A 27344-nucleotide genomic window follows, 5' to 3' on the forward strand; every position below is an offset into this window, starting at 1 on the left:
TCCACTCTCCTCCTTCACTGTGCGGTGGTTCAGAGCAGGGACTTGGGAGACAAACTTCTTTGCTTCCAATCCCAGTTAATAATTTCACCAGCTTTGTGGCCCTGGGCGTTATTCAACTGCTGTATGCCTCAGTTTTTCCATCTGCAAAATAGGGGCTGATAATATTAACCCTACAAGGTAGGTGCTATCAAGTTAAAAAATATAGGGAATTCCCTGGCTTCCCAGTGGTTAGGGCTCTGTGCTTCCACTACAGGGGGCCTGGGTGTGATCCCTGGTCAGGGAACTAAGATCCTGTAAAGCTGCGGATGGCATGGCCAAAAAAACCCATATTTGTGTTTTTGCAACTATATTGTGATTTTACAATATCTTGCATATAGGATACACTATATATTTGCTATTATATGAATTTACAATCATAAGAAATAGGGGATCTAGCCCAGGATAAGAAGACCTAGACTTAATCTCTAATTTTTTAAAAACGTCTTTTCCTTTCCTTATACATGGAATACACAGGTACTTTCTTCAGTGTGAATCTCTGTACTTATCCCAAACTCATATCTGTCCTTCCATCTGTTGTATTCCCAGCAGTGCCCACAGTAGGTAGTCCATTAAAAACCTATTGAAAACTGAGGGCATGAAGGAAGACCTCCATTTACCCGCCACTCTTCACTTCCAAAGTAATTTGCTAAAGGGGACTTCCAATACTGGATTAAATAAAAAGGATTATTTTGAAAACTTTAGAGGAAGTTTTGGTAAAAGCTTTAGTAAATAGTTTTAAGGCAGTTAGATAAGGTTGCCAAATTTTTTTACATCCTTGTCACAGAACTTTGAAAATGACATCCCGATTCACTTTGAGATGACAACTTAATCTAAGCTTTGTTTGGTACATAATGTTAAACATCATGCCCCTTACTGGTGTTAAAAATGGGTCCACACAGTGAGGTTAAAATCATGCCAGTTATAACTTAAGTGTGTTCATTCTGGCACAGCTTATGAGTGAAGTAGAAAATTACAGTGGATTTTGAAGCGCTGTGTTCAATACTGGGCCACACCATCTCTAACCCACAGGCTGCGTGACTGTGAACAGGCCACTATCTCCCAGCTGACATCAAATGTGAGAGAGTGGCCTGAAGAGTGATGAAATGGTAGGGAGTGGTTCCTCCTGCCACAATTTGGAAATTAAAGTGTCTCTGGGGATCATTCTGATTCAGAAAATGAATATAAAGCTGCCACCCACCCACTCTGGAATGGAGCAGAATTCTAAAAGTAACGTACACATCTGTGACTTCTGGGACAGCAGAAGAGTGTCTTCCCTGCAGTTGTGCACGTGGGGTTCTTCCATTTCTGAGCCTTGGTTAAACTTGAGCAATGATGGTCCTGTGACCGAGGAAATCTGGCACAGATGTCATCTTACACAGAAGTCCCTAACAGCTCAAAAGATTTAGTTGTTTTCAAGTCTCTGGTAAGGATGCCCAGGTTGATAAATCTGAATTTTACGTGTCATATTGTAAACATCAAGTAACACCACAAACATTTAAAAAAAAGAAAGTTTATTGGTCTTTAAATGGCTCAAATTGCAAATAAACCAATTGGGTAGTGGCATCAGCCTAAGACACGTGATGCATCTTTGTCATTTGGCTTCATAGCACCTCAGTACCCAGGAGAGGAAAGGTCTCAAAGCAAAGTCACAATGTTAGTGGTTAGGACCCCTGGTTAAATGAAACCGCAACAAGTACACATGGAGATGGCTGGGCCCGCGGGACCGCGCTTACATTGGTAACTATAATTCTGCACACAGCATAGCCTATGAAAAATATGAAATGAAAGATGTACATCTCAAACCCTTTAAGGACAAATATTTAACATGACAAGCCGGATGTAATATCTAAAGAGTTCAGTTCCTAAATAGTCTATTTTTGTTAACTTTACGTACATATCTGTTACCTGGAATACCTGAACACATCTTTGACTTGTTGAAATTAAGACTGAGCAAAAAGAAAGAAAAACTTTGTTGAATCAACTGTCTTAGTCCCATTCCAAAGAAAAGAAGAATGTGACAGTGGTAAATTTCCCATTACCCTCTCCAGCGGGAAATTATGCCCCTCCAGCGGGCACACCAATACAATGGGGACACAGTCTACTGTTTGGTGCCAAACGTTCTCTGCACTATCCTTGGGTTGGGTTGGTCGATGTTAACTTTAGGAAAATATAGCTACAGTGTTCTTCATTACGAACACAGACTACAAATACTCCTAGTAACTCCTGTGCAGCCAAACTGCAACCTCGGGAATACAGATTTAGAAGTTAACAGGTGGCAGCATGACCACTTTTCCAAAGTGTTCTAGTGCAAAACGCGTTAGCACTGTCAACGCGCTTCCTGTGCCCTGCTCCAGGGAGATCAGAATATTAACACATGCTCACCACTTGCAGAAAGGGATTTCCAGGGACCAGCATCTTAAAGAAAGAGGGTTCACTGAGACATAACTGGTGCTGAATCCTCACAGTCTAAAGTTATCTTACAAGTATATGCTGGCCCTTCATTTTAAACAACCTAACAGTTAATTAAAAGCAATCAAGGAGCTCTGGAACCTTACTTTCAAGAACCAGAGTATGGCACACATTTTTAATTTGGACAGACTCCTAGCAGTTATTCCTCGAGAATCTTCTATACAAAAGTTGTCATCTATCCTGACATATACTCTCTCACCAGGACACGTGGGCAACGGGCCCACCGCAAAGTGAGGACACACCCAGAATGATGTAATCGGGTATCTTTCCATTTCTAAATTAAGGCATATTAAAAAATTTCCATGTACAAGTTTACACCACTTTTCTAAGTTAATCACCAGGTAATTAATGCAGGTTCACAGATGAATTACTCTCAATTGAACTATATGCAACAATCATGCCAGTAACTTTTTCTTCTATATTTTGCATAACAATGGTTAAAAAAAGTAGTACAGTTTCACTATCATGTTCACAATTCTCATTTTTCAAGGCAGTAGAAGACCAAGACGTTTTAAAATGATATAAAATTTAAGCTTTATAATAAACCAGAGGAAGTAGCCTTTCCTCCCATTGTCCACCCCCATCTCACCTCTTGAACAGTTCAAGAAAGGCTGCCGACAAAACACAAGTGCCCACGCTACATTCAGGACCGTGATAAATGTAGGCAATTATGAAATAAGATGAACTTTTGCTTCCTGGTGAAGCCACATTAATTTCTTTTTTAAGTGAATTTGACTTTCAGTGCAGTTCCAATTCATGCTTTTAGAGATACATAACAATTTCCAAAATGTTAAAGTAATTTCAGTCAATTGAGCCTTTGATGGCAAAGCTTATAAATTATATTTATTAGTATGGTCAAGATAAGAAAGGAGTTTGGGCTTTGATTATAAAATGCAGCATCTTTCTCTGATTCTCTTGGCTAAACTTTTCCTCTTCTTTTTTCCATTCTTTTCTTTGCTGTCTTCCATCTTTCTGGCTCGAATTTCCCTCATTAAATCAAAAAATACCTAGAAAAGAAAAAAGGATAAATAAAGCAAGTAGATAATATGTGATCGGTATTTCTCTGAATCACAACGGTAAACCTTGGGAATATTATATGAATATTTAGGAGCTCTTGTTTGGGGAGTTACAGGGAAAGGAAAGCACCCAGCTAAAGCCTGCTTCTCCAAGTATACTGAGGAAATGGGAAAAACGAATTTAGTAAAATGTGTTTACATAATATAACCTAATCTTTCCATCTGAATTTTCAAGATAAAAATGAAAAAACCACTAAAAGTGAGGATAGCTACACAGATAAAACTCAATGGGTTACATCTGAGTAACTTTAGTAAATGTATTTTAGCAATTAATATTTTAAAGTAACTAATTTGTGTTTAATAAAATTTACATTTAATAACCTGGTTTTCTTCAGCCCCATTTTAAAAAAACAGCTGTGGGAAATGACTGCTTCCTTTATTGTTCTGATACCAGGCACTAGAAAACAATTTTGTTTGTTGCACTATATTTGAGGATTTATCAATTCTTGTTTGATGTCTAGATTGGCAAATAATGGGAGATATTCGCATAATAATTTAAAAATTACTAGTGTAACAATTCATAAGTTCAATATCAATAACAAATGTCTGAGTGCACACTGGGAAAGGCCTGGAAAGATGTGGACTCACATTGTACACAAATATGAGTACAGTGTGTACACAAATATGAGTGTGTGGATGATGAGTAGATGAATAACTTTTATGGGTCACACTTTTGCATTCAGAGTTAAAAAAAATCACCACTTCTAGAATAAAACTTGATAAGATTAAAAACAAATAATTTAATTTGATGAAATCACATCAAGCACCTTTTCTGACCACAATGGTAAGAGATGAGAAATCAACTACAAGAAAAAGACTGTAGAAACAGACACATGTGGAGGCTAAACAATATGCTACTAAACACCAATGGATCACTGAAGAAATCAAAGAGGAAAGCAAAAAAATACCTAGAGACAAATAAAACGAAAGCATGACAATCCAAAATGTATGGGATGCAGCAAAAGCAGTTCTAAGGGGGAAGTTTATAGCAATACAAAATATACCTTGTATACAAAATATGGAGAAATCTCAAACAACCTAACCTTATACTTTGAAGCAACGACAGAAAGAAGAACAAACAAAACCCAAAGTTAGTAGAAGGAAAGAAATCATAAAGATTAGAGCAGAAATAAATGAGAGACAAAGAAAACAATAGCAAAGATCAATGAAACTAAAAGCTGGTTCTTTGAAAAAAACAAAATCAATGAACCTTTAGCTAGACTCATCAAGAAAAAGGGGGAGAGGACTCAAATCAATAAAAACAGAAACAAAAAAGAAGTTACAACCGACACCACAGAAATACAAAGGACTGTAAGAGATTACTACAAGCAACTATATGCCAAGAGAATGGATGAATTCCTAGAAAGGTACAATCTCCCAAGACAGAACCAGGGAGAAACAGAAAAATATGAACCGGCCAAGCACAATTATTGAAATTGAAACTGTGATGAAAATATTCCCAACAAAAAGTCCAAGACCAGATGGCTTCACAGGTGAATTCTTTTTTTTTTTTTTTTAATTTTTTTTTGGGGGGGGGATATAGTTGTTTTACGATGTTGTATTAATTTCTACTGTACAGTGGAGTTCCCTGTGCTATACAGCAGGTTCTCATTAGTTATCTATTTTATACATATTAGTATATATATATGTATATATATGAGTCAATCCCAATCTCCCAGTTCATCCCACCCACCCCTCCCCTTTCCCCCCCTTGGTGTCCATACATTTGTTTTCTACATCTGTATCTCTATTTCTGCCTTGCAAACTGGTTCATCTATACCATTTTTCTAGATTCCACATATATGTGGTGATATACAATACTTGTTTTCACTCTGTATGACAGTCTCTAAAGGTCCGTCCACATCTCTACAAATGACCCAATTTCGTTCCTTTTTATGGCTAATATTCCATTGTGTATATGTACCACATCTTCTTTATCCATCTGTCTGTTGATGGACATTTAGGTTGCTTCCATGATCTGGCTATTGTAAATAGTGCTGCAATAAACATTGGGGTGCATGTGTCTTTTTGAATTATGATTTTCTCTGAGTATATGCCCAGCAGTGGGAGTGCTGGGTCATATGGTAATTCTATTTTTAGGTGGGTTTTTTTTTTTTTTAAATAAATTTATTTCTTTCTTTATTGGCTGCATTGTGTCTTTGCTGCACGCAGGGTTTCTCTAGTTGTGACAAGGGGGGGCTACTCTTCGTTGTGGTGTGTGGGTTTCTCATTCTGGTGGCTTCTCTTGTTGCAGAGCACAGGCTCTAGGCACGTGGGCTCCTTAGTTGTGGCACACAGGCTTAGTTGCTCCGTGGCATATGGGATTTTCCAAGGCCAGGGATCAAACCCATGTCCCCTGCTTTGGCAAGCGGACTCTCAACCACTGTGCTACCAGGGAAGCCCTATTTTTAATTTTTTAAGGAACCTCCATACTATTCTCCATAGTGGCTGTATCAATTTACATTCCCAGCAATAGTGCAAGAGGGTTCCCTTTTCTCCACACCCTCTCCAGCATTTATTGTTTGTAGATTTTCTGATGATGCCCATTCTAACTTGTGTAAGGTGATAGATACCTCATTGTAGTTTTGATTAGCATTTCTCTAATAATTAGTGATGTTCAGCAGCTTTTCATGTGCCTCTTGGCCATCTGCATGTCTTCTTTGGAGAAATGTCTATTTAGCTCTTCTGCCCATTTTTTGATTCACAGGTGAATTCTATCAAACATTTAGAGAAAAGTTAACACCTATCCTTCTGAAAGCATTCCAAAAAATTGCAGAGGAAGGAACACTCCTAATCATTCTATGAGGCTACCGTCACCCTGATATCAAAACCACACAAAGATGTCACAAAGAAAATTACAGGCCAATAGCACTGATGAACATAAAAAAATCCTCAACAAAATATTAGCTAAACCAAATCCAACAATACATTAAAAATGGATCATATACTATAATCAAGTGGGATTTCTCTCAGAGTTATGACGATCCTTCAATATCTGCATATCAATCAATGTGAAACACCATATTAACAAATTAAATAATAAAAACCATGTGATCATCTCAATATGCAGACAAAGCTTTTAATAAAATTCAACAATATTTTATGATAAAAAATCTCCAGAAAGTGGGCATAGAGGGAACATACTTCAACATAAAAAAGGAACATATATGACATACCAACAGCTAACATCACACTCAATGGTGAAAAACTGAAAGCATTTCCTCTAAGATCAGAAATGAGACCAGGATTTCCACTCTTGTCACTTTTATTCAATATAGTTTTGAAATTCCTAGCCATGGCAATCAGAAGAAAAAGAAATAAAGGGAATCTAAATTGGAAAAGTAAAACTATCATTGTTTGCAGATGATATGATACTATACATAGAAAATCCTAAAGATGTTACCAGAAAACTATGAGAGCTCATCAATGAATTTGGTAAAGCTGCAGGATACAAAATTAATACACAGAAATCTGTTGCATTTCTATACACTAACAACAAAAGACCAGAAAGAGAAATTAAAGAAACAATCCCATTTACCATCATAGCAATTAGAATAAAATACCTAGGAATAAAGCTACCTAAGGAGGCAAAAGACCTGTGCTCCAAAAACTGTAAGATGCTGATGAAAGAAATCGAAGATGACACAAACAGATGGAAAGATATACTGTGTTTTGGATCAGTATAGTCAAAATGACTATACTACCCAAGGCAATCTACAAATTCAATGCAATCTCTATCAAATTACCAATGGCATTTTTCACAGACCTAGAACAAAAAAAATTTTTAAATTATATGGAAACACAAAAGACCCTGAATAGCCAAAGCAATCTTGAATAAGAAAAGTGGAGCTGGAGGATCAGGCTCCCTGATTTCAGACCATACTACAAAGCTACAGTAATCAGAACAGTATGGTATTGGCACAAAAACAGAAATACAGATCAATGGAATAGGATAGAAAGCCCAGAAACAAACCCATGCACCTATGGTCAATTAATCTATGACAAAGGAGGCAAGACTATACAATGGAGAAAAGACAGTCTCTTCAGTAAGTGGTGCTGGGAAAATTGGACAGTTACATGTTAAAAAAAAGGAATTAAGAACATTCTTTACCACCATACACAAAAAATAACTCAAAATGGGTTAAAGACCTAAATGTAAGACCAGATACTATATAACTCCTAGAGGAAAACCTAGGCAGAAACTCTTTGACAAAAATCGCAATACCTTTTTGGATCAGTTTCCTACAGTAATGGAAATAAAAACCAAAATAAACAAATGGGACCTGATTAAACTCAAAAGCTTTTGCACAGCAAAGAAAACCATAAACAAAGTGAAAAGACAACCCACAGAATGGGAGAAAATACTTGCAAATGATGCAACCGACAAGGGATTAATCTCCAAAATATACAAACAGCTCATACAACTCAATAACAACAATAAAAAAACAACCCAATTAAAAAAATGGGCAGAAGATCTAAATAGACGTTTCTCCAAAGAAGACATACAGATGGCCAACAGGCACATGAAAATATGCTCAGCATCACTAATTATAAGAGAAATGCAAATCCAAACTACAATGAGGTATCACCTCACACCATTCAGAATGGCCATCATCAAAAAGTCTACTAACAGTAAATGCTGGAGAGAGTGTGGAGAAAAGGGAACCCTTCTGCACTGTTGGTGGGAATGTAAATTGGTACAGCTACTATGGAGAACAGTGTGGAGATTTCTTAAGAAAGTAAAAACAGAGTTACCATATGATCCTGTAATCCTACTCCTGGGTACATATCTGGAGAAACCCATAATTCAAAAAGATATATGCACCCCAATGTTCATTGCAGCACTGTTTACAATAGCCAAGTCATGGAAGCAACCTAAATGTCCACTGACAAAGGAATGGATAAAGAAGATGTGATATGTGTACACACACACACACACACACACACACACACACACACACACACACACTCTCTTTCTCTCTCTGGAGTATTACTCAGCCATAATAAAGAATGAAATAATGCCATGTGCAGCAACATGGATGGACCTAGAGATGATCATACTAAGTGAAGTAAGCCAGAGAAAGATAAATCATACAATATTGGTTACATGTGGAATTAAAAAAAAAAAGATGAACTTATTTCCAAAAAGGACAGAGACTCACGGACATATAAAACAAACTTACGGTTACCAAAGGAGAAGGGGAAGGGGAGGAATAAATTAAGAGGTTGGGATTAACATATACAAACTACTATAGATAAAATAGATAACCAGGAACAGTGCTCAGAGCTTTCTGAGATGCTATTCTGGGTTATAATCCACAAATTTGGCTCAAATAAAATTTTCCATTTCTTTCACAGGAAAAAAAGATAAAAAGGACCTATTGTATTCCCTCTATAGCACAGGGAACTATACTCAATATTTTATAATAACCTGTAAGGGAGAAGAGTCTGGAAAAGAATATATATATGTGTATAACTGAATCACTGTGCTGTACACCTGAAACTAACATATTATAAATCAACTATACATTAAAGAAAAATTAAAGAAAAAAAAGACATGGTATGCATTAAGAGACAATATCCACAACAGATATAAGTGGACAAAGGGTTAATGTCCTTAACATAAAGTGGGCTTATGAACCAAAAAGATAAATGCCACATTACATCAATGAGCAGAAGAAAGTAATTTCAACATTCACAGAAATTCTACAAATGGCCAATGAATCAACTACAAGATGTCCAGCCTCATTAGTAATCAGGAAACACAAATTAAAAGAAATGATTTCCCAATCTTGTTGGCAACTTCTAAAGGCTTCTTTAATTGGTCCTGGCAAGTAGAGGGGAAAGGGTTTCCTCTCACACTGCTAGTGGGAGTGTAAGGCAGCCTCTCTGGAGGGTTATTTGTCATTGAAATTTTAAATGCACCCTTGCTTTTACTCTTGTGTGGGTGCACGTGCAGAAAGTTCACTGTATTATGTAACAGAAAACACAGCAGACAATCTAAATGTCACTGATAGGAAAATGGCTGAATTATGAAAAAGCCTAACTATGGAACATTTTGTAGATTTTAAAAAGAATGTGGTACATCTATATGCAATGGCACGGAAAGAACTACACGATCTATTTGTTGTAAAATTTAAAAAGCAAACCACAGAAATACACATGCAGACACACAAATCCTATTTATACAGGTGGAAAACAAGCAAATACAAACTTTCGCTTAGATTCTGTATGCCTGTCTTTAAATGCAGGTGAACATCTGGAAAGATACATGTGTGTCAGCAGTGGTAAGGGAGGTGAGAGGAATTTGGGTGGAGTGACAGGACTGACTTCTTATACTTTTTCCTCTGTATTATGTATTTTTCTTTATACAATGACCATATGTTCATGTATTGCTTGTATAAAGAAAAAAATTAAAAACATTTTCAAAAACAATACACTACATTTCTAATAAAATTCTTTCCCCAACATAAAATTGGCTCTCTTGACATCATAAATCATACTCTCCCTTTTGACATATACTTGCATAATTCCTTTCCATTTCCCCCCAAGATGTTTCTTAAAATTAAGAGCAACTTTGGAGTTACGATTTAAAGAGCGAGAGCATTTAGCTAGAAGGGTACTGAAAGGTCATCAGGTGACCTGGCACCCAGTGAGGACATAAGCAGGTTTCCCAGACGGTCCTCTAGCTTCTGAGTGATCCCTCTGTGACAGGCATGGCCTCCAGAGAGAGGCCAGGCCTCAGCTCAACAATTCTGATGGTCATGAAGCTTTTATAGGGTAGTTTTATTTATTTATTTTTATAAGTATATTCATATTGTTGTACAACTATCTTTACTCTTTTCTTTCTTTTTATTTATTTAATTTTATTGGCTATGTTCGGTCTTTTTTTGCTGTGCGCGGGCTTTCTTTTTAGTTGTGGTGAGTGGGGGCTACTCTTCGTTGTGGTGGTTTCTCTTGTTGCAGAGCACGGGCTCTAGGCGCGTGGGCTTCAGTAGTTGCAGCACATGGGCTCAACAGTTGTGGCTCAAGGGCTCTAAAGCGCAGGCTCAATAGTTGTGGTGCATGGGCTTAGTTGCTCCGCGGCATGTGGGATCTTCCTGGGGCAGAGATCGAACCCGTGTCCCCCGCATTGGCAGGTGGATTCTCAACCACTGCGCCACCTAGGAAGCCCTATAGGGTAGTTTTAAAATCTGTCTCTTTGAAAGTCCTACCCACTGGTCTATTTGGAATCCTGATAAGGATAAGGCATGGGCATTTAAGGACTCCTAGGGAGCTAGTATTTACTTTCTGTAACAACACAAGATACCTTCCAATTTAACAGAATGAGACAATGTTAACACTTAATCCCAAAAGATCTGATCAGACTTCTGATGGTGGAAGACACACAACATGGGAGATACCAGTTGCATTCCAACCGTTGCTTTGAGTAAAACAGAGAGGAAAGAACATTGGCACCAGAGCCGGCCACACCCAGAGCCAGCAGATGCCACTACCAACTCTGTGACCTCGAGCCAGGTATGTAACCTATCCACACCTCAGCTTCCTCATCTAAAAAGGCAGCATAAGAGGAGTATCTATGCTTCACAGGTTTAAAGTTGAAACTGTGAGTGCTTGCCACAGTGCCTGGCTCTTGTAAGCACTGAAGAATATTAGCTCTTATAACTACGTTATTACATTACTGCCTCAGAAAAAAATTATATATATGTATAAATATAAAATTTACATATATGACGCAAATGTAACCAAATTTAAGAAACTGAAGAGTTGCTGCAAGTTACTTTTCCTTAGGCACTGAGGTACTTTACCTGGTAGCCACTCTTCAGAACACAGCAGTAAAAAATGCATCTACCTATGACTTAGTTCTTTATGGCAATTGCAGGTACTAGGTTTCTTACATACCCCCCGTGCATGTGTGCTTGTGTGTGTATGATATGTGTTTCAGACACAGATGGCAGCAAACTACAGACACTGTTCTGTACTTTGCTCTTTCATTTACTGATGCTGAAGATCATTCCACATCAGCACATTGAGCTCTACCTTCACTTCTTTTAACGGCTGTGCAGTATTCCATTATATGACGCACCATGATTTAGAGCAGTGTCTAAATAATGCTTCAATGACTACTGCTGAACACACACTTACGTATGGATATATGATTTTATTTGTATAATAAATTTTTAGAACTTGAATTGTTGGGGTCATAATTTCGATAGATAATTGTCAAACTGCCCTTCCATGAACACATGAGAGTTCTTTTTTTTCCCATACTCCTGTCAACAGTGTTATTTATCAACCTTCTTGCTTTTTTCCAATTGACAGGTAAAAAAATTATTTTAAAATTGCACTTCCCTTTTTATAAGTGAGACTAATAAGCCTCTTTTCAAGTTTAAAAGCGATTTGCATTTCTTTTCTATGACACGGCTGTCTGGTTTTTGACCTTTTTCTTACTGTCCTGTGTAGCTCTGATAACCCACACTACCGGACCTTCCAGGGCCTCTGATAACCAGCAGGTGACACTACAGGACTGCGGCAAGCCTCAGAGCTTGGACACTTACTGTTCACCTCTCCTCCCCACTCCCCTTAGTTCAAGTAGGTTTCAGTGTGTTCTACAACCTGCTCAAGACATCAAACAGGAGGAAACAGAGTATACATATGCTATGATAATGTTCAATGGTGCCTTTCAAAACCCCAAATACACTGCACCTTAAACTATATTTCATTAGTATTTTAAAAAACATTTGCCATAACTTTAGAGGAAACTGATATACTGAGTAGAAATCTTGTAGCAATTCATAGAGATATATTGGACTTACAGGAATCTAACCATGTAACTAAAAAAAAAAACTAGTTTAAGACAGTAATGACACTGTCTTAAAGCCTATAGTAAACAAGCAGAAAGAATCTCTAAATTTTTACCATCATGATTTCCGGACCAGGGTTATGAATCTACAGGCACAGCAGACTAGTTCACAAGCACCACAGCCACCCAGGGCAGTGTTACTCCAAGTGTGCTCCGTCACCCCCAGATGCACACCTGGGAGCTAGCTAGAGATGCAAACTCTCAGGTCTCACCCCAGACCAAACGAAGCACAATCTCTGGGGAAGAGCCTGGAATCTGTGTTTATCAGGCTTCTGCACATTAGCTTTTGAGACGCGCTCAACAGAGTCTAGATCCGTGGGGGTGGAAAGGCCCCACCGGAGGGCTCGCAGCACCTGTGCTGCCCCAGCCCAACGGGCAGGTTTCCTCAACACTGACGACGGTGCCCGGCAGCAGGATGGAAGGCTGCTAGAAACGAGGTAAGGGTATTCTTCACCTGGTCTCCAGGAAGGGCCTATCTGAACAAAGTGCAGAGATGAAGGAAGAGGGCAGAAGAGTTCCCTTTCCACTCGGGAGAACAGAGGCTGAGGGTGGGGAGGGCAGCTGTGATGACAGAGATTTCAAAATCCTCTACCTCAGGGCTCTTTCGTTTGGGAGGCACCTCCACTTGGGAGAACTTAAGTGGGGCTGGGCAGGTGTCAGCTCAGAGGACTTACACAATTCCTCATAGATTCTCCAGCTAATCAGGATGAGATAAAAATGAAAAGAAAAAAAAAAAAAAAAAGGGCAGGGATTCAGGTCAGGGATCCAGTCAGTGCTTAGAAAAAAAAAGTACATCTAGCTGCAGTGTCTCATGTTTTAATATCCCTTGGGAACCTAAAGACCAGGTGAAGTAAGAAATTCCTAACATGTCGTACTTGAGCATTCTGGGCCAATAAAAATCAACACATATTAAATCTCTATTTGAAGTCTCACAGAATCTCTAGACAAAATGGAGCTGAGTTAAAGCAAATGAACCTATTTCTAACATGATGTTGTGGTAAGGAGCGCCACCTCTTACCTTGTCGACATTAGCTCGCGTTTTAGCAGATGTTTCCACATAGTTAACGTTCCACTGATCAGCTCTGGTTTTTGCCTCTTCTACAGAAACCTGCCTTTTATCTTCCAAATCTGATTTGTTTCCAACAAGCAGAAATGGAACATTCTCATCTTCTTTTACTCTTAAAATCTGCTCCCTGGATAAGAGAAAAGGAGCAAGAAATAGTAACATTATCTCTCTGTTAAAATAACAACATATGCAATTAAAATTTATTTGTTTCTATACAGTAACAGCTAGCTCATTTATTACACGGTAGGAAACAAGCAGCACTTCTTCCTTTTTCTACCATCAATCATGAGCTCCACATTCACTTAAGGAAAAATATACCAAAGAAGAGTATACATACGGCAGTAGACATACGCAGGGAAAGTATCAAATACAACTTCCTCCTAAATGTTTTTTTAAAAATAAACTTTCTATATTAGAATGATTTCAGATTTACAGAGAAGTTGTGAAGACAGGACAGAGTTCCTACATACCCCACACCCAGTTTCCCCTACTGTTAACACTGTACATTAATGTGGTACATTTATCACAATTTATGAACCATTACTAATACAAGTATACCTTGTTTACTGCAATTCACTTTACTGCCTGAAGGTCTGTAGCTGCCCTGTGTCAAGCAAGTCTATCGGTGCCATTTTTCCAACAGCATTTGCTCTCTTTGTGTCTCTGTCACATTCTGGTACTTGCCGCAATATTTCAAACCTTTCCATGATTACTATATTTGTTATGGGGATCTGTGATCAGTGATCCCTGATGTGACGACTGTAATTGTTATTGGGCATTTTTGCTTAAAGTGATATTCCCTTTAAATAGAGTTTTAGAGGCTACTATACAATTTTAGAACGGGAAAGCACCTGAGCAAACTGGTCCAACTTCTTCATTTTTATCATAGGGAAAGTGAGAACCAAAAGAGGTAACCGTCTAACATTTCTATCAAACGCTTATTAAGCACTGTAAGTTACATGCCAGCAACTGTGCCAAATATGGGTACTAGGGACACTGAAATGGGTAAGAAGAGTTTTCACCATGTCAGGAAAAACACATATAAATCAATCTCAGTATAAGAGTGTGGCGAGTGTGCCACTGGAGCTGTGGTAAGCACATCGCATACACAGATGAGGAAACAACGGGTTCTGCCTTGGTGATGGGAGGCCCAGGAAGGCTGAAGAAAGGAGCTGACAATTATTAGAGAAATGCAAATCAAAACTACAGTGAGGTACCACCTCACACCAGTCAGAATGTCCATCATTAAAAAGTCTACAAATAACAAATGCTGGTGAAGGTGTGGAGAAAAAAGAACCCTCTTACACTTACATTTCCCACTGTGGAAATGTAAGTTGGTGCAGCCACTATGGAAAACAGTATGCAAGTTCCTCAAAAAACTACAAATAGAGTTGACACATGATCCAGCAATCCCGCTCCTGGGCATATATTCGGACAAAGCTATAATTCAAAAAGATACATGCACCCTTATGTTCATAGCAGCACTATTTACCACAGGCATGACATGGAAACAACCTAAATGTCCATCAACAGATGAACGGATAAAGAAGATGTGGTATATATCTATATCTATCTATCTACCTTTCTACCTAGATACACACACACTGGAATATTACTCAGCCATAAAAGAGAATGAAATAATGCCAATTGTAGCAACATGGATGCAATTAGAGATTATCATAGTAAGTAAAGTCAGAAAGAGAAAGACAAATTCCATATATCATCACTTACATATGGAATATAAAATATGACACAAATGAACCTATCTACAAAACAGACTCACAGAGATAGAGAACAGACTTGTGGTTGCCAAAGGCAAGGGGGTTAGGGGAGGGGTGGAGTGGGAGGTTGGCATTAGCAGATGTAAGCTATTATACAGAATGGATACACAACAAAGTCCCACTGTATAGTACAGAGATCTATACTTAATATCCTATAACAGACCATAATGGAAAAGAATATAAAAAAAGTATGTGCGTATAACTGAATCACTTTGCTGTACAGCAGAAATTAACACAACATTGTAAATCAACTATACTTCAATAACAAAATTAAAAAAAGAGGAGCTGACATTGTATTATACTTTGCAGGTCAGACTGTGTGGAGTGCCTACTATAATCATTTAGATGCTCTCAAAAATAACTTCTATTGTTGGTCAGTTACTATGAATATTTTTTATTTATGGGGAGGGCAACACATTGGAGGTACAACAGAAGAGTAATGAATGATTCACTTATTTTCTGTAATAGCAACAGCTCAAGATTCTTTCTCTTGGCATAAAAATACCTCATTCCCTTAAGATACCACTTTGACTTTGATGACTATGGTGACAAAATGTATTCCATTACTTAGAACAGAACCTGCCACATAAGCACTCACATATTTTTTGAATGAATGAATAAGCACTGACACATAACTTTCAACACGTCTCCCAGGATTACAAGTTACCAGAATCTGCCACTCTCTGTACTTTATCACATTCAAAACTCCTACCTTATAGAAACCGACAAACTTAATTTTACAAATAAAATTATATTTTTAAAGTTTCTCAATGACATGTTTTGCAAAGAAGCTTCTTTTAGAATCTTTTATGTTCTTGAGACTTTCACGTATACATAAACAGGAATACATACACAGGAATGCTTTGAGTAGGCCCTGTGTCAGTTTCTTGCTCAAGCCCCGGGAATGACTTCTTCCCTCATCTGTGGAAATCCTTCTTATCCTCCTGGGTTATCTATCTCTTGAAGGCCTCCCACCTCCTCTCCTCTCCTGGATCCCTGTAACCATCGCTGTCCACATCTCCTGCTTTGTCACTAACTTATACTTGGTTTCATGCCTTACTCAACTCGGCTGTGTGAATCTTGAAAACAGAGGGTATATTATATGCTTCTTTTATGTCCCCCACACCAAAGCATACAATGCAGAAATAAAAATATAGAAATAAAGAATACCTGTGATTATGCATGCCGTATTTACGAGACTACTCAAGAACTTATGTATATTTTTCTTATGTATAGAGAGGACCCTGCTTCCCTTCACCAGCGCCCCACCCCTCAAAAAACCAAATGGAGGACAGATTTTGATTCAGCAAACAGTAAATAAGATATAAAAAAATACTGTATAACAAAAGCCAGCATGCCAATCGATGGTGGTATTATTTCTACTAAAAGTTCAGCCCGTGCTGTCAGTGCATCTCCGTTATACTGTGAGGAGGATGGCGATGTGCCTACTGGGCATACCAGACACAGGTGCTGCGACACCAGTGACTAACACAGAAAGACTGACAATCTGGGTCAGAGATCTGTCACATGATGCAAGCGTCTACTCTTACGGCAGTAGTAGTACTGTTCTCCAAAGGGAAATACTTCAGTAACGCATACAGAGACTCTGGGTGCTGATGCTGTCACAAACGCAGGCCCCAGTGCAGCTGGCACTGGCAGAGCTGGCTGTGAGATTACACAGGGTGCACCGAACATCTGAGTACAAGCTTGCAGCGGACAGAGTCACACTGATGTCAGAGAGGGCACAGACACGATCAGACAGAGAGGGAAAGACGACCAGGTAAAGAGCTTCTAGTTGCTCATGCCTTTCTGGGGAGGAAGCTGTTCCTCGGTGTAAGGACACGACTTCCTGGCATACCTGAAGTCGGCTGTGGCTGCGAAGGATTCCATCTCCGTGATAGAGAAGACACAGAGGAAGCCCTCGCCGCTGCGGAAGTAGTTATCTCTAATGGCAGCATAGTCCTCCTGCCCAGCTGTATCCAGGATGTCGATCTGCACTTCCTCGCCATCCAGCACCACCTTCTTCCGATAGCTGTCGGCTTTGGTGGGCTCATAGTCCTCTACAAACTGGAAGAGATGAGAAGCACATCCACCTGTAAATGATCTTGACTTCCCAAAGCTTCTTATTTTGAATTATAGAGTCACAGGAAGTTGCCAAAATAGTACTGAGAGGTCACACATAACCTTCATTCAGTTTTCCTCAATGGCAAACACTACACTTATTTAAATTTCCATTTTAGACAATTCGGCAGCTTCCTCTTTTACAAAAAGTGGGGGCTGAAGAGCTCTAGGCTATCGACAACTTGAAAACTGCACCTTTTTTCTTCCTTAAAACACTGTACCTGCAAAAACTATTACACAGATATTTTATCAAATATTTAAGAGCCCTTTCTGTGTGACTCTAAATATAAATTTTCATTCCAGAATTATGGAAATAACTTGAAAGTAAATTAATATTTAGGTAAGCGTTGAAAGCACAGTTAAATCTTTTCCTTCTCCAAAATGAACTGTCAAAAGTGACTTATACGACTCCATAGAATGTCAAAATCTTGAACTTTGAGATTTCTCTCCAAACTTCCGATTTTTTAAAAATAGTACAAACAACTTTACATTTGTACTTCTTTTACTCCTAAATTGCTTCTCGATATTTTTCATCAGTGTATCATTGTTGGCGTGTGTGTATGCATACACACATACTCTTGTGGGTTATTAGTTCCTACAAATATTTTAATTATCTGATATTTTCTTATTTATTTGCCCAATGTCTAAATCCCTTGACCAGAATTCAACCCCTGGGGGTAGGGGACCTTGACTAGTCTACTTGTCATTGTACCTCCAATGCCTAGAATAATGCCTGGTACATGGAAGACACTCAATAAGTGATTATTAAAAAATCAAACATGGTGTATCTGTAACTATAAAAGCTACAGAACATTCTACCATAATTACATGCTAACATTTTGCAAATATTAAATATTGATAAACATTTAAGACTATTTAGTAGAAATATTCAGAGATCATACCTGATAATACTGAATACTAAATGAACATTAAATATTTATTAATATTAAATGAAAGCTTAAACCATTCACCAAATGTTAGACACGTGAAACTTCTTACTTTTGACCTTATTGTCAAGAAGGGGACTGACTTAAGGATTACTTTAAAGAAGAACACCTATTAAGTGAGTAGTATGAAACACAGAACAGAAGAGATATACTAGCAATTTCATTTAAAGTACCATTTCAATTTCCTCCTCTCCAAATTGTTTATTATAAGCAGGACAATGGATGGACTGAAGAGTTCTGTGTGTGTGAGGAAATGTCGACGAGCAGGCAGTGCAAAAGAGACTCTGGGTGGCAGAAGACTGCAGGATTTTCTTCTCGGAAGACCAGATTTCACACTTAGTTACTCATCAGAGATCACTCTTCATGGGAAGGTTGGGTAACCTCTCTGAGGTTCTGTTTTCTCGTCTGTAAAATGGGGATACCACTGCCTACCACACAGGATTGTTCTGAGGATTAAGTAAGAAAGAGTAACCATAAACCCTCGCTTCTATCTGGGAGGAAGAAGAATTGAGGATAAATGCTTAAATTTGATTACCAACTCTTAAATCATTTAGCCTTATTAATAGTCCTCCAGGGAAAGAATATATTGCTGTATATAGGCTGAGATCTTAACTCTGGGGCGATAAAGTCTGATGCAAATACATTCATACAAATCTGTAACCTGTGTAGTAATTTTATTTTAGGGACACAGCCTTTAACCTGCTTAGTGGTGAGTGTAGTGCCATGACAAACACACAATAAATAACTGACTTTTTCACTGATGTATTAAAGGACAACTTATATACGTTAACCTCAAGTCTCAATTACGTACTATATCCACCAGTTCTATTAATTCAAGGTGGGACTCACCATTAAAACACCAAAAATAAAAAAGCCACAGTTAGATTGCTCAAAGATAGGTACTGTTTCCAGTTCTGTTTTGTTTTGTTTTGTTTAAAGCATGAGGATTTTAAGGGCCTTGAGTTCTTGACGTGTTAAATCAAGTTGTATACAAATGTTGGCTCTGAATTTAAAAACAGAAAAAAATTATCAGTAACTTTTAAGGATTCAAGGAATCGATCCAAAAGAGCACCAAACTCAGCTAGAGAAGTGCTCTCCGGAAGCCCGGACTGACGCACGTGGTACGCCTGCACTCACCTCGTCGTACATGAACTGCAGGGTCAGAGCGGACTTGCCCACGCCGCCACTGCCCACCATGATGACCTTGTGCAAGGCCAAGGAGTTCTGGCCCTTGGGCTTATTGGCAGCCATCTCGTGTCACAGGGTTTTCACCAAAGGATTCAGCAGAATCTGAAAAGAAAGAAAGAACAAGTAATGCTCAATACATTCTTCTTCAGAATTCCAGTGTAGGAAAGAGACATGAGGTCCTTAGGCTTCAAGATGTTCGTTTTCATTCTGCAGTGGCTTTAAACAGATGGCAAATGAAGTATGCTCATTTGGGGGAAGAACTACTTATCAGAGAATACCATGGCAATAAGACAGGTATATGACTCGAGGGCATTTCTCTTATATTAGTTAGTTTTCAGTAATGAGCTTGCTGACCGAAAGTGAAAATTTCCCAGAGCAACCACATGCTGACGATAATGGAGTATTAGTTGTATTACAATATGGTCACACAGATTACAAAGCAGGCTGAACGATCACTTTGTGTTCACATTAACCTCTACTGGCAATAACTAGAGATGTTTCTTCCAATTTCAGTAAGAAACAACTGACAAAAGAAAAAGAAAAAAAGGAAGGAAGGAAGGAAGAAAACAGCTCATCCCAACAACTTGGCAGTAGAAGTGCAAATAGAATCTAATACTGTATACCCCAACTCCCAAGTATCATATTATTGGAACACTTGTGTATCTTGGGAAGGGTGGCTAATCTAACTTAAACACCTGAACCTAGTGTACCCTCACTTTCCTTAGAGCACACATTTGTTTACTGCATTTATGTGCTCAGTGTGGAAAGACCAGGTTCCTCCAGAGCGGGTAGTGGTGGTGCATACTAATGGTGCCCAGCTACCTCTGGCCATGATACCAGGTCTTAGAAAAGAGGCAGTGAGGTCACAATAATCACTGAGTCTGTGGAGGCCCACGCAAGGAGACTTTTTGTTTTCAGAGGTTCAAGGGGGTTGCACCCTTCCTTCTCAGCATCTCTGACTTGTACCGGTAACAGCACACCTTTCTCGAGCTGCAACTCACAGGAACACCCGCCACTCTGCCTACTTCTATCTCACGCCAATCTCTCCCAGCCTGGCTGCATCAGACCCACACTGGTCTCCCTCGACTCTTCACATGCTCTTCTCTGCCTTTTGGCCTTTGCCATGCAGATTCCACCATTTGGCATGTTCTTAATTTGGCTAACTCCTCTCAGTTTTGAGGTTTCAGCCTTACCTGAAACACTCAACCTAAATTAGGCTCTCCCCTGCCCTGTGCTCACATAGTACGTGATACTTTTCCTTCATAACCTTTATCACAAGTAGGAATTGCCTGAGTGTGTTAGTTGTCTAATATGGGTCTTCTTCCTAATATACCAGAAGCCACCTGAGTACAGGCACCATGTCTGTTGGTTTACTTCCTGTTTAATGTAACTACCATGGCTTGGCAGAATCAGCCATCCAGTACATGTGTGTGGAATGAAGAAATAAGTGTTCGAATCTGACAAACTTGGGGAGTGCTTTAGACTGTACTGGTATAAAGCAGCTATGGCTACTCGAGATTCCATCACAAATTTAGGCAAGGACAGTCTGCCATGGGTTTGTACTCCACACGTTGGCCATGCAGGGCACTGAACAGCTGAGCACTGCTCAGGACACCCCAGAAGTCATGCCCATATGCCTATTTGCCCAATATAGAAGTCTTGAGGAAAAATCCATAATCTTGCTATCCATTTAACAACATGAATATGTTATACTTCGTTTGAGACAGCTTCAACCTGCGTGGAGCATAATGGAGATCACACTATACATGCATTTTTTGATCCTGTTATAAACATTTTAGCAGAGGCAGCTTGAACTGTAAAGCGTACGGTAAAGAATCCACATTTGGAGGCTAGAAGTTCAATTTAATTCAATAAACAAGGATCGAGTCCCTCTTTTTCCTGGATACCGAGGACATGATCACTGGATTCTGAATGATTACCACTGCTCAGAAACAGTGAGAATTAATAGTGTACTTCAGGTAAGTGACTAAAAGTCAAAAAGACACGTGGTCTACACACGTTTATTGAGCATGCCATTGCGGGTGTTCCTCAGTCAGTCAGGAAATGACTTCTTTCTCACTATTGCGATCCTTACCTCCTGGCAGCTTAATCACTTCACGGCTACGTAACTACTGTTATATTTTTAAAACAATTAATACCACATGAGCTCAGGGTGTTAACATATCAATTAATACTCTAAGAGTTGAGTATGTGCGTTTTAAAAGCAAAACATTTAGCAGTTACACCAACTGGGTTAAACTACTTTCCCTCCCAGAACAATTTCTGCAACTTAGGCAGAGATTCCCAAAGACATTTTTCCAAAGTGCAAACATTCCTCAAGAACTATGAGCTGCACATGCCATACTTGCAAGAGGCTTTCCAGGAAATGAAGCTCCTGCCAGGGAAACACTCCTCTGCCCCATTTCAAAAACCTGGCTTTCCACAGCACAGGTCCCAACCCCTAGTCTAGAGGCTGGAACTTAAGACAACATACATGTAAGTAAGAAAATTCCATTAGTGCGAAAGGCAGTGAGAAAACAAGGAGCACTGGGATAAAGATGGGGGGAGGGGCTCCTTTAACCAGGATGGTCAAGGGCGACTCCTTTGAAGAGGCAGCATTTGAGCTGAGACCTGAATTTCATAAAGGCACCAGCCAGCTCTGAGGGAAGAGCAAGTGCAGAGGCCTATGACGGGAGAGGGTCTGCCACACTCTAGGGGCCAGAGGAAGACCAGAGCGGACGGAGCCTATGAATATCAGGAAGCGCTATCAGGAGGTGAGACTGCGAGGGAGACCAAGTCATAAAAAGCCTTGAAGGCCCGGAAGGGTGTCTGAGTTTTATCATAAAGTAACGGGAAGCCTCTGGAGAGTGTGTAAGCAGGACTGTGACACAACTTCATTTATCTTTTAAAAAAGATGATGTTGGCTGGTGTGTGGAGAATGAATGGCAGAGGTGCAAGAGCTGGAAGCACAGGAATCTATCCCACAGTCCATGACTACGTTTGGCAGATGGAGGCTGCCAGTGACCTTGGGGAGAGTCACTTCACCAACGAGGCAGGAACCACAGCCTAAATGGGGTGGGCTGAAGAGAAAACAGAAGGTATAGAAATGGAGAAATGGGGCCATAGATGGACATGGTTTTTGGCTCGGGGTGCTTTTTAATTATTCTTAAGGGATGTTTATCTGATAATCATCTAAAAGAGGCAGAAATTAATGATGAAGAAGAGAAGGTGCCTCTAGGAGCAAAGGGGCTCTAGGAGTAGACCAGGGGAGTAGAGACCCAGGGCACCCAGGAGCAGGGACAGCTCTTTCTTTGTAATAGGAGGTGCAGTAAAGCAAAGAACAGGGGTACAGGTGCAGGCTGCAGACAGATCTGGCTACTTCTTTATTTAACTGCATCTATATTTCCTCAATGAAATATGATTCACACAGCAATTTAGTGAGGAACTGGAATTCAAAAGCACGCCTGCCTAGATAGATCAACGGAACAGGATATAGAGAAATAGACCCAAATACATACTACAGTTTAGTGTGTAATAAAGGTGGCATTTCAAATGGAGGGTGGGGGAAGAAAGCATGGAGGATAATAAATGGTAAAGGGACAACTGGTGAGCTAGCTGGGAAAAAATAAAGTTGGATCCATTTTCCTCACACCAATATAAATTTTAAGTGGATCAAAGATTTAAATGATAAAATGAAATCACAAAAGCACCAGAAAAGGGAATTCCCTGGTGGTCCAGTGGTTAAGACTCTGCACTTCCACTACAAAAGCACCAGAAAAAAAACAAAACGAAACCCACAAAAAATGTGTGTTATAACTTAGAATGGGAAAGGCATAAAGTACTACATAAAACTCAAGTCATAAAATAACTGATAAATTTTACTACTCAAAACAATTTCCACATGGCAAAATCTGTAAGCAAAGTAGAATGATAAAGATAAACTGAGGAAAATATTTGTGATTCATTTCAAAGATAAGAGGTAATTTCCCTACATAAAAGGTAACTATAAATAAAATCAACAACTCTAAGAAAATGGGCAAAAAATATGAATAGCCACAGAAAAGGAAAGACAAATGGCTCTAATATGCCCAACCTTGCTAATAAAAGAAATACAAAATAAGATCAGATCGGGACCCAACTGTTTTACCCATCAGGTTGATATCAGTATGTTTGAAACGACCAGCAAACTATAGCCCCCTTGGCCTGCGTTTTGTATGGCCTGTGGCTGAGAATGGTTTTAAGTTTTTGAAGGGTTGTAAATAAAACAAAACAAAACCAAGAAGAACATGCAACAGAAAACCTACATGGCCCAAAGTCTAATTAATGTTTTCTTTCCACCCTCTACAGAAAAAGTCTGTCCCTCCCTGGTAGACACACATGGGCATGCATTCACTGCAGAGGAAGTGTAAAATGGAAACATGGACTCATTAGTAACTGTAACAAAACAGATGCTCTTTACCTTTTGATATGGAGGGAGTTGAAACATTGTTAAAGCGGGGGGGGGGGGGGGAGAAGATATAGAACAATATACCTTGTATGCTATGAACTGCATAAAAAGATGAGAAAAAAAAGGAATTGAGAAGCTTACTTTTTTATATCCTTTAAAGGATATAAAAAATGGTAACACGGGGTTGCCTGTGAGGATGGAAACTAAGTCACTGGTGGAGAGACACTGGATAATGGCTTTTGGCTAACTACCGTTTTGATTTTTGTATCATGTGAACATATAACTTGTTTTTAAAATTAAAATTAGTCATAAAATAAACTAATAACATAAGCCTGTTTATTTCCTGCACTCGGCAAAAGTACAATTAACTACCTTACACAAACTAGGAATTGGAGGACTCAACATGAATTTTAACTGAAATACAACTTCTCCATGTATGTGTATGCGTTTGTGTTTTCCCCTTTCAAGTAAAGAGACAGGGATCCTAGAACTTCAAATTATTTGGTTTGTGTCCTCAATTATTTTCTACCTTTAACTGTTCAAAAAATTTTTAAAAATTACACAATTGCCTTCTCCTTCCTCCTCCCCATCTTTTGTAACATTACATTACATCCCAATGACTTACTTATTTTATAACTGGAAGTGTGTAACTATGTTCCTTTTGATAGGCTTCACCCATTTTGCTCCCTCACCCCCATCTCGGCAACCACCAAATTGTTCTCTGTATCTATAAGCTTGCTTTTCTTTCTTCTTCTTTTTAGATTCCACATATAAGTGAAATCATATGGTATTTGTCTTTCTCTGTTTTATTTCACTTAGCATAATGCCCTCAAGGTCCAGCCATGCCACAAATGGCAAAAATTCATTTTTTTATGGCTGATTACTATTTCATTGTATATATATGCCACATTTTCTTCAACCATTAATATGTTGATGGACACAGGTTGTTTCCATATCTTGGTCACTGTAAATAATGCTGCAATGAACGTGGGGGATGCATCTATCTTTTTGAGTTAGTGTTTTCATTTTCTTCAGATAAATACCCAGAAGTGGAACTGCTGGATCATATGGCAGTTCTATTTTTAAAAAGTGATGTCCTAGAATAACACTATAGAATCTATTTGGCTATGGGTGGGGCTTCAACTTTTCAACCTTACTGTTTTTCTCTGCTTTACCCAGAAGCTAGACACCTACATCAGGCTCACAATGTTGATTTCAATAATGAATTACCTGATTTTTTCCTCCCTCTCTCCCTCCCATCCTCTACTAATAAATATACTGAGTGCCTGCCTTATTATGTAAGGCACAGTTCTAGGCACTGGGGATATGGAGCTGAATTCCAAAGGCCTAGGTCCCTGCCCTCACATGTTTAGTTAACAGGTAGCCGTACTGTATTAAGTTTCCTGTTGCCGCTGTAACAAATACTACCAATTTACAGGCGCTTAAAACAACACAAAATTTATCATCTTAGAGTTCCTGTTGTCAGAAATCCAAAGTGAATCTTAAGAGGCTAGGTCAAGGTGTCAGCAGGGTGGGTTCCTTCTGGAGACTCCAGGGGAGATCTGTTCCCTACCTCTCCCATGTCTAGGGACTGGCTTCCCTTGGCGCCTGGCTGCATCACTTCCATCTCTGCTTCCCTCTTATACGGAGACTTGTGATGCGGAGACTTGTGATTACCTTTAAGGCCCACAAGCATAATGCAGAAAATCACCCCTCAATCCTTACCTTAATCACACCCGCCCCTTTTGCCATAGGAGGTAATATTCAAAGATTAAGGGGACCAGGACATGGATATCTTGTCATCGGGTCGTTATTCAGTCTACCACCCACAGGAAGTGGGTCAAGGCATTTCAGACCACCCATCTCCAACCCAAACTCTAAGCTCTCTGTTTTAAACTTTATGAAAATTTCTAAGAAGTGATCAACCTAATTCTCCAATACTTAATAAGGAATACTCTACCAAGTAAGATCTCAAACACTCCCTGTCCACTAAAAACAAATAAACCCAATGATATCTATATTTCCAGAGTTCATTATTACACTTTTTAGACTTTCAAACAGATACTTACCATTCGGCTTTAGTTTAATAAAACTATTAGCTGGTAGAAATTCTTACTGAGAGATTCCTTGTTAATAAAGAGATTAAATGAAGCATCCCTCTTCCCTCCAATATGAACAGCTGTAGTATGATCACCAAAGTTCAGTTCCTATCAAATCATTACAAACCATTACTAAGCAGAAGTAGGTAGAGGCCAAATTAGTGACTCACCCTCAAAATGAAAAATAGTTCATACAGACAACTCACAAATGACACTCCCTATCTGCATTAAGAATACCTGCTCAATAAAGGAATTTAGTATAAAATGAACAATTTTATAAGAGCTAGAATATACTTGACCAAGAAAGCAAGATATACAATTCTGCTTTGAAAGGGATTTGAGACTATTTAGGTTTATTACCAGGCAAAGATACAGATAATATCACTAGTGTATTTTCCCAACCATTTAAAGAACAGGTATTATTAATACTATTTAACGTTTCACAACATAGAGAAAGCCTCCAAATTCTTTTTTGAGACCTAGCTTAACACTGATGCAAAGCTCCTAACAGAGACTAAAGGAAAAACAGACTGACTCACCTATCATGTAAATATGGTGAAAAAATTCTAAATAAAAAATGTCAGAATCCAGCACATTAAAAGAATAGGCCAGAGTGACTAGGTGGGATTCAACCAGATATACAAGAATGTCTTTACATTTTAGGAGGTCAATATAATTCTCCATGTTAATAGAAAAGTCACAGATTATCTCTACATGATTTGTAATGATATTTGATAAAATTCAAAGTCCATCATTTATACCGATAATTATTTCATACTTAGGCCAAAGGAATCAACTAAAAATTACTATGAACAAGAGATTTCAAAGGTAAATGGTTATAAAATCAGTATATTATATAAAAAAATAGATTTCTTTTCAAATAACCAGTTAGAATATAATGGAAGAAACGACTAAATTTACCACAAGACTCACAAAGAATATATAACTAAGAATAAATTTAACACAAACTGTAAGATATTCATGAAGACAATTTAATAACAATACTTAGGTAACAGAAAGGGTGACTTTATGAAGATAAATGAAGGTAGATCCTGTTCTTGGGACAAGAAAATTGTGTACTGGTAAAGGCACAAAACTCTGATAATAAGACTTAATTTCTAATATATAAAAATTTCTTCACAATAAAAAAGTTTTTGACCATTGAGTCAAAACATAAAGAACTTGACTTAGGAGTCATCTATCACCTAGTTTTTTTTAACCCTTAAATTTGTGAAGATAATTTCTAAT

The 27344-nt window shown here is 38.6% G+C and overlaps 1 protein-coding gene across 2 annotated transcripts in view; it reads right to left on the bottom strand.

Annotated features, from left to right (window-relative positions):
* Positions 1-1533: 1533 nt before the first annotated feature.
* Positions 1534-27344, bottom strand: part of RALA (RAS like proto-oncogene A) — a 66588-nt gene continuing 40777 nt past the window's right edge. For both annotated transcript variants that reach the window (XM_057733536.1, XM_057733537.1), the window contains exons 2-5: positions 19500-19652; positions 17153-17361; positions 13466-13640; positions 1534-3515 (exon numbers count right to left, since the gene is read on the bottom strand). In XM_057733536.1, the coding sequence (XP_057589519.1) occupies positions 3393-3515; positions 13466-13640; positions 17153-17361; positions 19500-19613 (621 nt within the window). In that variant the 5' untranslated portion in view covers positions 19614-19652 and the 3' untranslated portion in view covers positions 1534-3392. The remainder of the gene's footprint in view (positions 3516-13465; positions 13641-17152; positions 17362-19499; positions 19653-27344) is intronic.

The sequence above is a fragment of the Hippopotamus amphibius genome, chromosome 4 (genome assembly GCF_030028045.1).
Source record: "Hippopotamus amphibius kiboko isolate mHipAmp2 chromosome 4, mHipAmp2.hap2, whole genome shotgun sequence".
Lineage (NCBI taxonomy): Eukaryota > Metazoa > Chordata > Mammalia > Artiodactyla > Hippopotamidae > Hippopotamus > Hippopotamus amphibius.